The 14,382-nt window shown below is 43.7% G+C and overlaps 1 protein-coding gene across 22 annotated transcripts in view; it reads right to left on the bottom strand.

Annotated features, from left to right (window-relative positions):
- The window catches only part of ARNTL (aryl hydrocarbon receptor nuclear translocator like), a 108,860-nt gene that overhangs the window by 16,054 nt on the left and 78,424 nt on the right, over positions 1–14,382 (bottom strand). For 21 of the 22 annotated variants that reach the window (XM_030918885.1, XM_030918886.1, XM_030918876.1 and 18 more), the window contains 5 exons: positions 12,976–13,133; positions 11,143–11,222; positions 5,940–6,032; positions 4,746–4,863; positions 1,704–1,853 (listed from right to left, as the gene is read on the bottom strand). In XM_030918885.1, the coding sequence (XP_030774745.1) occupies positions 1,704–1,853; positions 4,746–4,863; positions 5,940–6,032; positions 11,143–11,222; positions 12,976–13,133 (599 nt within the window). The remainder of the gene's footprint in view (positions 1–1,703; positions 1,854–4,745; positions 4,864–5,939; positions 6,033–11,142; positions 11,223–12,975; positions 13,134–14,382) is intronic. The other variant, XM_030918888.1, reaches the window with a different exon arrangement.

Raw genomic sequence — 14,382 nt, 5'->3', positions numbered from 1 at the left:
AGGGGTCAGTGGCTATAATACAGCAAAAGATGAGCAGGACTGAACTATGGCAGTGCAGTGAAGATGAGAGGGAGCAGAGAAAGGAAGCAGGAGAAATTTCTGAGATCAAACTATTGGGATTTGCTATGAATATCAGGCTTAAGGGAAAGAAACAAATGAAGATGACTCCAACTTTTCTGGATTGGGTGGTTGCTGGTGTCATTCACTGACTCAGAGAAGAGAGAAAACAGACTAGCAGAGAGAGAAAAAAAAAGATTTTGATTCGGGACACATTAAGTGTAGAGCACCTATAGACTTCACCAACAAGCAAGCCACTATGGAGTATCTGCCAAGCGTGGAGTGTGTGCTGGTTACTGGAATAAGAGTGAAAAACAAATCAGACATGCCCTTGTGGAGTTCACAGCCTAGTGGGGGAGACAGACTTTAAACAAATAATCACACCAATAACTATATAACAGCAAGTATAAGAAAGCACTAGAAAGCAAACCAGAAGGGTGCTATAAGACATAAGTTAGTTTGAGGTTGGAGACAGCCATGTGAAGGGAGCTTATGGGGAGAAGGAAGAAATTCCAACCAGAAGAGACAGCATGTGCAGAGGCATTGCCCAGAAAGGGCTTGCGGCATCAAAGGAAGTCAACATGGCTTACATGTGCTTAGTGGCAGGGTCAGAGGCTGCATGGTCACGTTAAATATTTTGAGCTTTTCTTCAAGAGCAATAGGGAACACTGAAGGGTTTTTAAAAGGGGACTGATAAAAAGATCATCCTGGCTGCTGTGTTGGGGGTGGGGAGCATGTGTGTCTATACTTTCGACCTGGTGAGAGTTGGGGGCAGCTGGGAGCTGAGTGACAGTAGGAAGCATGGAAAGGGACAAACATTTCAGAGAACTTTTGCAGATGGGACTCTCTGTAGCAGGATTTCATAACTAACGGGATTGAGGAGTGGGGTGGTGAGACAGAAGTGAGGGTGCCTCCCCAGCTTCTAGCATGAGCAGCTAGCTGGAAGGCAGCGCCATTTATGCTGGAGGAGAGGCTCAGGTGATTACTTTGGCATGTATCCTGTTGGAGATTCCCCTGAGATATCCAAGCAGGTTGATTTAGTAAGCAGTACATTTATGAATATGGAGTTCAAAAGAGAAGTCTAGGCTGGAAATATGAATGTGGAAGTTGTTGACATTTAAAGCCAAGGGAGTAGATGATGTGACCTACAGAGAGAGACTGCAGACAGAGAAGCAGCCCAGGACAGAGAGGAGCAGCCAGCAAAGGGGACAGCAAGAGAGCCTGTAGCAGCAGGGGGTCAGGGGAGGAGGAAGAATGTGGTTTCATGGAATCAAGGGAAGAGAACACTTCAAGAAGGAAGACAAAGGAAAAGTGTGCATTCCATTTAACAACATGAAGGTCACTGGTGAGCTCAGAGTAATTTTGATGGACTGGTGGGTGTTCACGAGGCAGTTAGGATTGTGGCTGAGAGTATTCTTCCTCAATCGCATTATAAACAGAGGAGTCCTCTCCACAAATCTCTGCCATCAGGCTTTTCAGCTCTCTCCTCTGCTCCCAACTGCCCTACACACAGGGAGGACTGCAGGGTACTGGCTGCAGTTCTGGGACCTGCCACTCTGGCCAGCCAGAAACCACGGAACCAATGCCCTGCTGAGAGCTCCACTGTAGAAAGCAAGCTTCACCTGTCACAGGGTTTTAATTGTTACCTTTTTTCTTTGAGCAGGTAGAGGGGAAGTCCTTGTCTTCAACCTTTACTGAAGGCCTGTTACACTTCATCCTACAGAAGAAAGAACGTCGTGCTCCAGAACATAATCGAGATGGCCCAGGGGTTATATCTGTTTTAACTGGAAGTCCAGCTGCAAATCAATACACAAAATGTGATAAACTGAGAGCAGTGTTGTCTGTCAGGAGGGGGAGTGTGACCTTGAGCAAAGCCTTTTCTTGCCTGCCTCACTGTTTTATAATGATGACATGAGACAAATATCTCCCTAGTTTAGGCTTTAACAGATGCAGCATGGATAGGTATGTTGTCAGTCTGGAAATGTTTATAAATCACATAGAGTGTGCTACTAAATAAATTGATTAGGTACTCTGGGGATGAAAAGAAATATACTATGGGGTTCTTGCCCAACAGAAACTTATGGCTGACAAAGGGGAAATGGACGTGCACCAAGAAAAGATTAATAGTAGGACAGGGTGATATAAGATTAGTGACAAATAAATGGCAAAGACAACCTGTGCTTCCCAGAGGAGAAAGAACTTGGGCTGGCACTGAAGGATGAGTAGGATATGGATATTGGGAAGGAAAGGAGGGAGCAGGACTGCCCTAAGTTCTCAAGCTGACTTGTAGGCCAGAATCCCCTGGATGCATGATCAACCTACAGATTCCTGGACCCCATTGTAGATCTGTGCTGTCCAATGCATTAGCCACTAGCTGCATGCAGCTACTGAGCACTTGAAATGTGGCTTTTCTAAATTGAAATGTGCTGTAAGTGTGAAATACACACAGGATTTCAAAGACAGTACAGAAAAATAAAAGAATGTGAACGAACTTATTGTTTATAATTATTACATGCTGAAATAATATTTTGGAGTTAATCTTACATTTATTTTTATTTTTTAAAATCTGGCTACCAGAAAATATAAAATTACACATGTGGCTCATGTTTGTGGTTTGCATTATGTTTCTGTTGGACTGTGCTGTCCAGAAAAACCAAATTAGAATCTCTGGGGGTGGAGCATGACTATGTTGAAAAGCTCCCAGGTGATTCTGAGGTGCACACCTCCTTACCAAACACTGGCTAGGTGTCAGTACAGAAGCCGAGGGAAAACACACCCATGGCCATCACGCGAGCAAGTGTGCCATGGAATGGCTGCTGCCCAGGGCTCCTTCTGGGCTTCCTCCCCTCCCATCTACCTCCCACATTGCCAGCTCTGTGATCTCCCCTAGAATGTCTGCCGCACCCAACTCAGAGCTCTTCACTGTGTCCCCACAGAACAAAAGGTCTTCATGCTTCAGCCCTTCCCCTCCCCGCATGTTTTGTCCAATAGCACCAAGCAAGCTACGTGGCTCCACACCCCTGCACCTGTCCACAGATTGTTTCCTCTTCTCTCTTCCTCCCTTCATTACCTGGCAAACATTAATTCATCTTTTCAAACCCACCTCGGTTGTCATCTACTCAGTGATGCCTGTCCTTGCGCCCACATGAGAATTAATCATCCGTTCTCTATGCCTGGCACTATTTCTATGGCTGCACCTATTACTATGCAGGGTGCTGTCTGTCTCCTCGTTTCTCTGACTATATGCTAAGAGCCTCAAAGGTAAGGACCAAATGCCATTCATATTTTTCTCCTAAGGTCACTAAAAAAATCCAAGGCAAGACTATAAAGGACAACAGATACCAAAGTCTGCACCTTACTTTTAGGAACAAGAGGAGTGCTATAATGAAGAAGATGATTTGGAGGAGATTCCTCTGATGGTGTTTCTTTCCAGGGATTAACATGGACAGCTTGGGGGCAGGACATTAGTTAGGCCATGACTGCACTGGGCCAAGGTGAATGCAACACTGATACTGTTCTTGCTATGTGCTAGGAGCTGTTCTGCCTACTTTATATACATTAACACTTTCAATCCTCACAACAACCCAATGAAATAGGTACTCTTCCATAAATGAGAAAACTGAGACAGAGAGAGGTTAAGTAACTTGCTCAAGGTCACATAGTTAGTGAATGGTGGAGCTGGAATGAGCCCAGTAATCTCCCTTGTGTTCTCATTCCTTTTTTTTTTTTTTTTTTTTTTTTTTTTTTTTTTTTTTTTTTTTTTTTTTTTTAGAGACAGAGTCTTGCTCTGTCACCCAGGCTGGAGTGCAGTGGTATGATCTTGGCTCACTGCAACCCCCACCTCCTGGATTCAAGAAACTCTCCTGCCTCAGCCTCCCAAGTAGCTGGGATTATAGGCATGCACTGCCACACCTGGCTAGTTTTTGTATTATTAGTAGAGATAGGGTTTTGCCATGTTGGCCAGGTTGGTTGCAAACTCCTGACCTCAAGAGATCCACCTGCCTCGGCCTCCCAAAGTGCTGGGATTACAGGTGTGAGCCATCGCACCCAGCCAGAGTCCTCATTCTTAACTGTAGGAGTGCACAGCCTCCCACAGGACTAAAGTAGATGACAGCTACTGGGGCCTTGCACAGGAGTGTGTGCAGTAGCAGGAAGCCGGGGGCAGAGGGGGCGATGTGATGTGAATGGTGGTTCCACTACTGCAAGAAGAAAGCCAGGTGGGGGAACCAACCTAAAGAGGAACACTTTGGTTGAAGAAACACCATATTTATAGTTGACATTTTCTTTCTTTTATGAGGCTGCCTGTGTGCAACTCAGGTAAATAGAGCCCATTTGTTCTGAGAGAACAAATCAAACTTAGCCCTTTAAACTCAGGAGCATACAACTGGGATTTTCTAGATTCTGAAAGAAAAAAGAAAAGTCTAAAAATCAGAAAGAATCCAGTCTAAATAGCTCTTCTTTTCAATAAATTTGGACACTGAGATTTTTTTCTTCTTTTTATGTAAAATAAACCCAAAAGAACATAAATAATTCCATTCAGCCAAAGATAGCTCTGGTGCCCCAGAAAGAGGACAGAGAAGTAGGACTGGAAAGGCTGAGCCCATCACACACACTCACCCTCTGCTCACTCAGGGTTGGCTGCCTGTGAGTGGGCTGCTGAGGAAATGCAAGGCCTCTCTGGTACTCACTTTTTGCATCTATGAGCCGCTCCCGGGGTGCAGTGTCGGAGGAGGAGAGCTGCTCCTTGACTTTGGCGATATCTTTAGGATGCAGGTAGTCAAACAAACTCTGACCAATCAGATCATTCTGTGGAGATGAAATGTTAAACATGGCAAGTCAACTGCATGCAGAAAATCAATTACGCAACAAGTAAGCGCACACAGTCTGCATGTTGTCTTTGTGTTTTTGTGCATGAGACCTCAAACTCTTCCTATGTGAACCTGTACATATGTCCAACCACTTTGCCTAGACACAAGGAAGGAGGCATCTGGAGGTTAATTTTGATAACGTGAGAGGAAAACCCTCAATTATATAGTTCATGCTCTTCTAAGGCAATAATCTTGGAATTCCCCTGTAAGACCTCAGAAGGCGGAAGATAGGGGTGGGCTCTGACTCCAGCTCTGCTGTTCAGCCTCTCTGTTCTCAAGCAAGTTACGCATATCATATGCTTCAGTCACCTTGTCTATTAACAGAGAGATAACAGCAACTTCCTCCATAACTTTGCTCTGAGACTAAAAAGAGCAGAAATCTTTGGAAAAATTAAATTTACATTAATTCTAATTTACATAAATGTCATTTTGATTCTTCAAGTCTTCTGCCTACCAAGCTTCCATGCAAATACCAGTGTGTCAGTGAGTGAATGAATAAATGAATAAAAGCTCTGGGGGACATAACAGGTGAAAGCTCTGTTCTAGACGCGTTTATAAATGTTACTCTTATTTGATCCTATAGGTTATCATCATCAATTTTTAGAGTAAACTGAGGTTCAGTAGAGCTAAGAAGTGACACAGCACTGCAAACACAGTATGGAGTGGATTTCCAAGTGTCGTATTCTCTGTTATTGTGTTACCTGCCTACCCTTCTCCCTTGTCAGATAGCCTCTTACCCTCTGTGCTCGCCACATATTGTGGGATATTTATTTTGCAGCAATAGAAGAAAGCCATAATGCTACTGATCAGATCAGAGTCAGATCTTCCAATGGGGGGAATATGGAACATATTACCAGACTGTTCTAACTCTAAATTAATTTATCTGTTAAGAAGTTAAGAATTTTCTGGAAGAAGTTCACATGTGACTTGTATACTATAATTATTCTGACAAAATTGAGTGACACTTCTGACTGCTGTGAGGCTGCCCACCACCAACAGGAGCATGAACAATACCTGGCTGTAGTTGAGGATCTTGAAGACAGACTCTGAGACAAAGAGTATCTTCCCTCGGTCACATCCTACGACAAACAAAAATCCATCTGCTGCCTAATCAGGAAAAATGGATAATCAATTTCTCATACTTTAGGAAAGATAACTTGTAATCCCCCTGATAACTAATAGAGGATGTGCTTTCTAAGCATCCAAAGCACAGGAACAATCACTGACAGTTTCAGTGATATCCTGAGTACAGGATGCTGAAAACAAATTGTGTGTGTGTATGTGTGTGTGTTTCTACATATCATCTAATTATTATAGAAAAAAAGTCCAATTAAAGTAAGTTCTATTGCAAAGCAGAATTCAGCTTGTATGTATTCTTTTGAAGGTATCATGGTCCAGATAAATCATACTTCTTTGCTCTAATTATAACAACTCTATGGAGAGTCAGAATCTGAAATTTGGAAGGACTCTTGAAAAATCCCCTCTCTAACATCTCAGCCACCATCTGCCTTCAACTTGAAAACCTCCATGTACAGGGAGCTCTCTAAAACAGTGGTTCTCAACATTTGGAGTAGTGTTTTTTGTTTTTGTTTTTATGCTGATGGTCTGGCATGGGGCTGATCACTGGGGCATTTTGTAAACCCATCCCACTTCACTTCCACATTAATGTGATTCTAACGTACACAGGGCTGAGAACTACTACTCTCAAATGTTATCCCTCCATCCAGGGCTGGACTATTTGCATTCTAAGTGAGACAACAAAAGCAACCCCACCCCCACCCCCACTTAGATTCTTCTTACCCCTTTCTTCAGTTTAAATACAGGAAAAAATCTAAATGTTCCAATAAAACCAGTCATTAAGACAGGACAACATTTGGTAAAGAGACTGAAGCAGGTAAATACGCAAGCTATAGTGCCTGAGAGCTTGGGCTGTTTTGTCAGCATATGTGTGAATTCCACCCACTGCCTTCCAGACATACAACTACTCAATTCCTGCTGGGGTCTTCCGGTGACAAGGAGGGTGCGCCCCACTCTGTCATGCCCTTGCTCTTATGACTCAGCCCTCCTTGGTTCTAATACACAGTGGGCTAGTTTCTCACCTTATTCACTGGTCCTCAATCTGTTCTTTGGAAAAATACAGAGAAACTCTGTTCTCTTTTTCCACAAAAGGGCCTTCATGATGTAGTTTAATTCAAGGAACTAGGAAATGAATTAATGTGCCAGAAGGTAAAAGAATGGTGCATGCACTTGTGCTGGGACAGAAGACATGAGTGAGAGGGGAACAGAATCACTGTTGCTGTGAGACCCTGGCAGGCTACTCAGCCAGAAGGAAGCTGGGGAGGATCCTTTCCTAAGTTAGGTCCCTAAGCTGGCCCAGGGGCAAGGGATGACAGTGAGGGGGAAGTAACTTTCCAAGCACCATCTGCTGGAAGCCTCATTCTGTCAACAAATAGGGTATTAATAACTTCCTCGTTTGCCTTGCAGATAATCTTATATCTCACAGAAGTGTTTTTGAGGCTTTTCATTGATGTGGCAATGTGGCTTGAAAGGTACCTGGACAGAAGGGAACTGTGACACCCTGAAGGTAATGCTGGGTAGGGTCAGGCCTGAACCAACAACATGGGTAAAGCTATTTCAACACTCCAGGGGAAAGCCAGCAGGTTCCAAAGCAGTGAATGCATCAGCAGGGGGAGGCTCTGGACATTCCAACTCCACAGCACCCTGGCTGGCAGACCATCTGTGAAGGAGCCGGGCCTGAAGGACAGCTAAGGAACAGAAGCTGTGAGAACACTACCAGCACCACAGAGCCACAGGGCCAGCCAGTGGTAGGGTCACTCTTGGGAAGACAGTGCTGGTTAATAAATGACACAGAGGCCCTGGTACAGTCTGCCTGGTTTTTAAAACGTGAAGAAGTAATGTAGACATTGTAAACTGATACAGTCGACTGATCCCTGACATACACTTTATTAAAGATATTTTGAAAGCACTTAGTAAAGAAAGCAGTTTGTCCATTTTGCATTGCTGAGGAAAAGCAGAAGTCCAGCTCCTGCAACCAAACTGTCTGAACATCATCTGAGTGGACCTGGCTTTCTGTTGAAGCAAGCCCCTGGAACTGGGCCCCTGGAAGTGATAAGGGATTGGACAGCATTTCACAGCCACTGACGTGCCAGAGAGGTGACAAAAGCTTCATCAGGCAAGAGAGATCACTCTTGAGTGCTGCATAAAACAAAGGAGTAGAAAAGACAAGCCCAACATGAAGTATTTAGCTGAGATAGCATTATAATCCTTGTTCCATACCCTGGTAAGTATGGGTATCTGATAGAAAATTAAGAAAAGCAGCAAAAAGAAAACGATTAAGCATGTGCCATTGCAAAAGGAGCTTGTTTTATTTATTTTTAAATTTGTCCATCCACAGGACTCTGTTTGGTAATTATTTTACACACACACACACACACACACACACACACACATATATATATATATATATATATATATATATGAAATAAAGACATAGATTCTTTTTCTTAAAATAATCAAGCCTGTACCCCAGCCTCAAATGTTATTGATTTGGATGTTCCTAGAACAATGCCAAGCCTCTAGTAAGTACACAAAAGTGTTTGTTGGATTCATGAATACGCAAGAATGAAAGAGATAGAGGCATGCCTATCACATCTACAGCTGCAGATCTGTTACCAGTATGGGAATCAGGACCAGTTTACATAATTTGTGGGGCCCAGTACAAAATGAAAATGCAGGGATCCTTGTTCAAAAATTACATTTTCAAGATGGCGACAGGGCATTAAACCAAGCATGGGGCCCTGTGAAACTGTAGAGGTCGCAAGCCCATGAAGCTGGCACCGATGGCGGCTCTTGAGATGCTACAGACATCAGTCATATTTTAACCTCAGCAAATCCTCTCTGAGAACATAGACATCTTTATGAAAAGGATGGAGAGATGGACAGAGCTGGGTGTTTGAATAACTGTGTCCTGAGAGTGGTAACCAAAAGACCATCACTCACTTGATCGGAAGCCTGGTCCCACCCTAAAGTGTTTTATCATTGATTTGGATGTTCCTAGAACAATGCCATGCATCTATTAAGTATACAAAAATATTTGTTGAATTTATGAATAAACAAGGATGAAAGGCACAGAGGCATGTATTGGATCTACAAGTCACACAAAGATTCCAAGGGTCACTAATGACAAGCTGGACTGTGGGGCCATTCAACAAACAGGTTTTGACAGAAACAAAAGAGAAGTCCTATCTTAAGTTCAAAAAACCACCTATATAAGATGTAAAAAACCTGACCTAACAATAATTCATATTCAGGAGAGAAGGGGGAGGGGGCAGTACTGCAGCTGCCCCAAATGATGCGGTACTAATAAGATGGCTTTTTTGGCAAGGAAGGCACTAGCCCCATTCATCCTCAGCTAAGCTTCATCAGGCAAGAGAGATCACTCTTGAGAGATCACTCTTGAGATCATTTCTGGAAGGAATTGAGCAAATGCATGTGGCTCTGGAAAGTGTGTGTGGCAAACACTGTTGGGGGAGCCAATTTCCAACACCATTCCCAGGCCCCTTCTCTCTTGCCTGTCTCCACCAGGGAGGCTGGAAAATCTATATATACTTGCTTCTGCACCCTGCCCTGCAGCTAGGTGTGACCAAGTGACACACTTTTGGATAAGGTGAAGTCCACTATTGAGTTTTCAGGAAGGTGTATCCCTCTCTTGATAAAAAGGACAGCCAGACTACAGCTTTATTTACCCCCATTTTTACAGTGGGTCTGGCTACTTAGACCTGGGAGAGGTACCCGGCTACATTAAGGAAACAAGGTAGCATGCTAGCTTGGTGTGGCTGAGTGCAAAGACAGAAAGAACCTGGTTCCTATTGACCTCATTGAACCACTGCAGCAACCCCACATAACCTACTCCAGACCAGTTATACTTGAGAAATGAAACTCTATTTATTCATCAGGTCTTCTGGTCCTCGCAGGTGAATGCTTTCCAATTTGAGATAGCACGTCATGAGGAGATAAATAGAGAATGCTGGAGTGAGCAGACAGGCCAGGCTTACAGAGAGCTGAAAATGGATAGTGATGATGCAAAATTCCAGATGGACTACCCTCTACTCCAGGGCTTTGCAAACTTCTGCTCAAAGATGGGTATGCAGATTCTGTAGACTGTGCAAGGTCAGCCCTGACTTTGTGGGAGGTGGAAGCAGGTATCCTTCCTTTTAGTTAACGTTTTTCTATTATTCTGTTTACAATTTGCAAGAACACGTTTCTGAAATTCAGTTTCTTTCCCTTCAATTCCCAAGTTAATCTCACTTTACCTAGTAACACTACTTAGAGCCCTGTGCAGACCTAATTCCTCATGGAAGACAACAGGTTCCCACAGTGCCACCTCAACCATCTCCCAGCAGAGATTTAGCAAGACAGAGAGAGCACTCAAGTCAAGCAAGTGAAAGCATATACCTCTTGCATTTATTTTTCTTATTTGGACCACTAGTCTTTGGAAGTTTGTTTGTTTCTTTGATTTTTGAGACAGAGTCTCACTCTGTTGCCCAAGCTGCAGTGCAGTGGCATGACCTCGGCTCACTGTAACCTCCACCTCCCGGGTTCAAGCGATTCTCATATCTCAGCCTCCCAAGTAGGCACCTGCTACCACAGCCAGATAATTTTTATATTCTTAGTAGAGACAGGGTTTCAACATGTTGGCCATGCTGGTCTCAAACTCGACCTCAGGTGATCTGCCCGCCTTGGCCTCTCAAAGTGCTGAGATTATAGGCATGAGCCACAGTTTTGTTGTTTTGATGGGATTTTGGTGTAAAGATTTAGGTGGACTTTTTTTGTGCTAGTGGTTAAATCAGGTGAAAAGAAAGTCTCAATTATTGTTGGTTTCAGTCCCTTCCTAAAACCTTCATGCAGAAATGTGATTCTTAAATCCCTCTTATTTTTAACAAATCCTGCCTCTTCTGATTTAAAATGGCAGTAGCATAGGCCTTCCATTTTTGCCTAGATGAGGTTAAAAGAGGAGGAGAATGGTTTTGTGGAAGAAATGTGAAGCCTGTCCAAACAATAAGATAAAGGGAGGGACCGAGAGAGGAAGCAGGCCTAAAAAAAGCTCAGTGTTGAAACATCAAATTCCCACATGCTGCTACTTACTTGAAAATGTATCAAAACAAATGTTGTAAAACAATCCCATAATTGAACATACCCTGAGAATGAGGTGTTTCAATTCATCGTCTGATAGAAAAGTTGGTTTGTAGTTTGCTTCTGTATATGGATTGGTGGCACCTTAGGGGGGAAAAAGAGAAAGTATTGGTATACTTGATATTCAGAAAATGTCTCATTCTAATTTGCTGCCTCAAACCTTTTGCAAGTGGCCTAGTCCCTGTGACCTGGTATTTAAATTTTGTTGTTTAGGCCTTAACTGAGATGGGCCTAGATCTGGCTTTGGATGGAATCCTGTAAGCCAAAGATAATACCATGGAAAAGAGAACACTGTTACCCACAGGAGACCTAACAAGCCTGTTTTTCTCATTACAGGGAAAACCAAGAGATAATAGAAGGAAGTTTAACAATCTGCTTCTAAGAGAGAAGGCAGCTCTGGAAGTAAACTGGTAGAGGCTCCTCAGAGAGTTCCCTCCTCCTAAGATCTGTATTAAATGGGTTGTCTGGTAGTCCTTCAAATCACCACTCTAAATGTTCTTGGGAACCCATCCAGTCTGCCAGGCCCTGAGTAAATATATTGCGGAAGGCATTTAATGTGAGTTCCTCTTCATCGGGGTGAGTTAAATGAGTGTGGCAATGTGGAGGAATGCACTGCTTCAGTCAGTGCAGCTCCCACTCCCAGGACTGAAAGGGGACAAGACTTACGCTTAAAAGGTTGTCAGTCTGGCATTTTTCAGGAGAACAATCACTTAACAGAGAAAAATGCCAGCAGTAAATGATTTGGAGTCTGCAGAATAGCGAGTAGAATAGTGAAAGAATAAAATGAAACGGATCTGTAACAATTCAAAGTGCAATGGGGAGGGAGGGAGACAGGACGTGTTGCAACCATTCAATTGATCCCTATCCCTGCTCTTTATTGTAACTTGAGATTTGCCACTTATTTCCAATTTAATAGAAATTAGTTCATAATAATTTAACCCATGTTATCTTTGCTAATATGAATTTTTAAATGCCATTCTCCCAGCACAGGATACAACATTTATATTTTTGGATAATGATCTAAAGTCAGACACAACCAGTTACTTCTTATTTCTGGTGGCTTTGTGCAAATATAAAAAGACGCAATTCTACCACGCAGGTCAGAGATCTGACTGAGCGCCCACTTTCCAATTTCCTCCAAAAGTCCAAGACTAGCTATGGAAAATTCCAGAAACAGCATTCACTAAAATGCCTGATATATTTCAGATTTCTCTTGTGGTTTGGATAAGTCACTTCCACTTTTCTGCCTCTGTTTTCTCACCCTCCCCACACTCAGAAAAGAAGGAAAATACTGCCTCCCTCACAGAGAGTGGATCTGGTTCGGGAAAATTCCAGGAAGATGAAAATATCTTCAGTGTTCATTCCTGACAACAAAATGCCGCGAGAACCCGCAACCCATGACTCACTTTTCAAAGGAACCATGATGAATTTTCATCTTTGAAACTGACTTTTCTGTGTCACTGTGTGCACCTACATTTCTGCGTGTCATAATTGTAAGGATGGGATCCAGGCACAAACATAGGCAAGATGTGAGACATCAGAGCAGTATCGTCTCTGATAGGCACATAGCCTGATTACATGCATATACAGAGATGTGCAAAGCACATAGTTTCTATGCTCTGAGAATGTGTGACTGCACAATTGCATGTCAAAACCCACATAAGCTCAATAATCACTTCATTTGGCATCACAGCTGTTGCTAAAAAGTAAAGGCATACTACTCAAGGCTACATAATTGCAAGTAATAAACATTTGCCTTAGGGACAGGAACATTCTAGGCAAGGGTGGTAACATGTGTGGGCAAGGACATAAAGGACAATAGAGCCCAGGGTCTCACCTCTTAATGTTTTCATGTGCTGAACAGCCATCCTTAGCACAGTAAGTTTATCTAATTTCCTGGACATTGCATTGCATGTTGGTACCAAAGAAGCCAACTCATCTATAAAACTGTTCATTTTATCCCGGCGCCGCTTTTCAATCTGACTGTGAGCTTCCCTGAACAACAATATGAAAAACGATTTCTTATAAAATGTAACCAAGCATCAAGAAAAGACGACAAAAATAAATGAGTTGTAACTGTTTTCAATGTTCATCTGACAAGGCAAATTTAGAATCTGCAGAATGTTCAAAATTAGACTTTTCTACTAAAGTCTCCAAGAAAATGGTCTCACTGCCAGGTCAGTATTAGTTTATGTTTACCTCATCCTTAGAATTCAGGAGAAAAGCTACAAAGATTGTCTTTTCAGAGTAAACTGAATTGTTCACGTCTCCTCATTTCTTTTCCTCTCAGCTTCTGTAAAATTGGATTTTGAAATGGGGGTGAAAGGACAGAGAAGGGAGGTGGTGGCTTCATTGCACAGAGCGTCCAGAGCCCCGTGGGCTGTCCCTGAGGTCTGTGAGGAGCCGGCTGTGTGGCCATGTGACCTGGGCAGGGCACCACTTCTTTCCAGTCACAGCCTCACTGACTAGGGCACCCAGTAACCAACACCATCATCCTTGGATCAACCAGGACTCCACCTAGGTGCAGCAGATGCTACATCTGTCCCCAGGAGCCTCCCCTGAGGAATGTCACACTCCTCCCTCCCGGGAGTGGCTGCCTGCTGAGGCAGGCTGACACTGACTGATGTGCACCTGCCGCTGGTGATGGTCCTCCTAAGGAAGTGCAGCAACTATGGAAATTCAGTTTGCTGCAGCTGCCACAGATATAGAGCCATGGGAACTCCTGCCAAGGCTGGCCTCTGAGGGAAGAGCTTGAAGCCTTAGGGCAGCCAATTTCTGCAGCCCCCTGTATCAGTCTGTCATGGTGCAGCCTCAGAACACAGCCTGGTACTAACGACAGAAGAACTGAGGACCCAATGGGAAGAGGTCAGCAAGTGTGGCTGGAGGCAGGAAGGACCCAGGCAGAGAATCTACTAGAGGCACCTAGCGTGCCCCGTGTGGTGCATTCAGTTGCAACTCGCAATGCAATAGAGGCCCCTGTCAGAAGCAAGTCCCAGCCATGTCTCCTGTGGAGGGCGCTCCAGTCAGGAAGACGCAAATCACTGAGCCATGTCTCCTGTGGAGGGCGCTCCAGTCAGGAAGACGTCCTCTGCTGAAGATTGGGGAAAAACTTGAGCCTTGATTGATTTCTGCTACCTTCAAATCCCCTTCAGGTTAAAGGTGCTTAGACAGCAAAGAGTAAAGGCCAGCCCAGTATGGAGAGCATGGAGGGCAGAAGCCCACCTTGGCCAAAGCCCACTACCTG

The sequence above is a fragment of the Rhinopithecus roxellana genome, chromosome 15 (genome assembly GCF_007565055.1).
Source record: "Rhinopithecus roxellana isolate Shanxi Qingling chromosome 15, ASM756505v1, whole genome shotgun sequence".
NCBI classification, from domain to species: domain Eukaryota; kingdom Metazoa; phylum Chordata; class Mammalia; order Primates; family Cercopithecidae; genus Rhinopithecus; species Rhinopithecus roxellana.
This window is presented reverse-complemented; position numbering and strand designations above follow the sequence as displayed.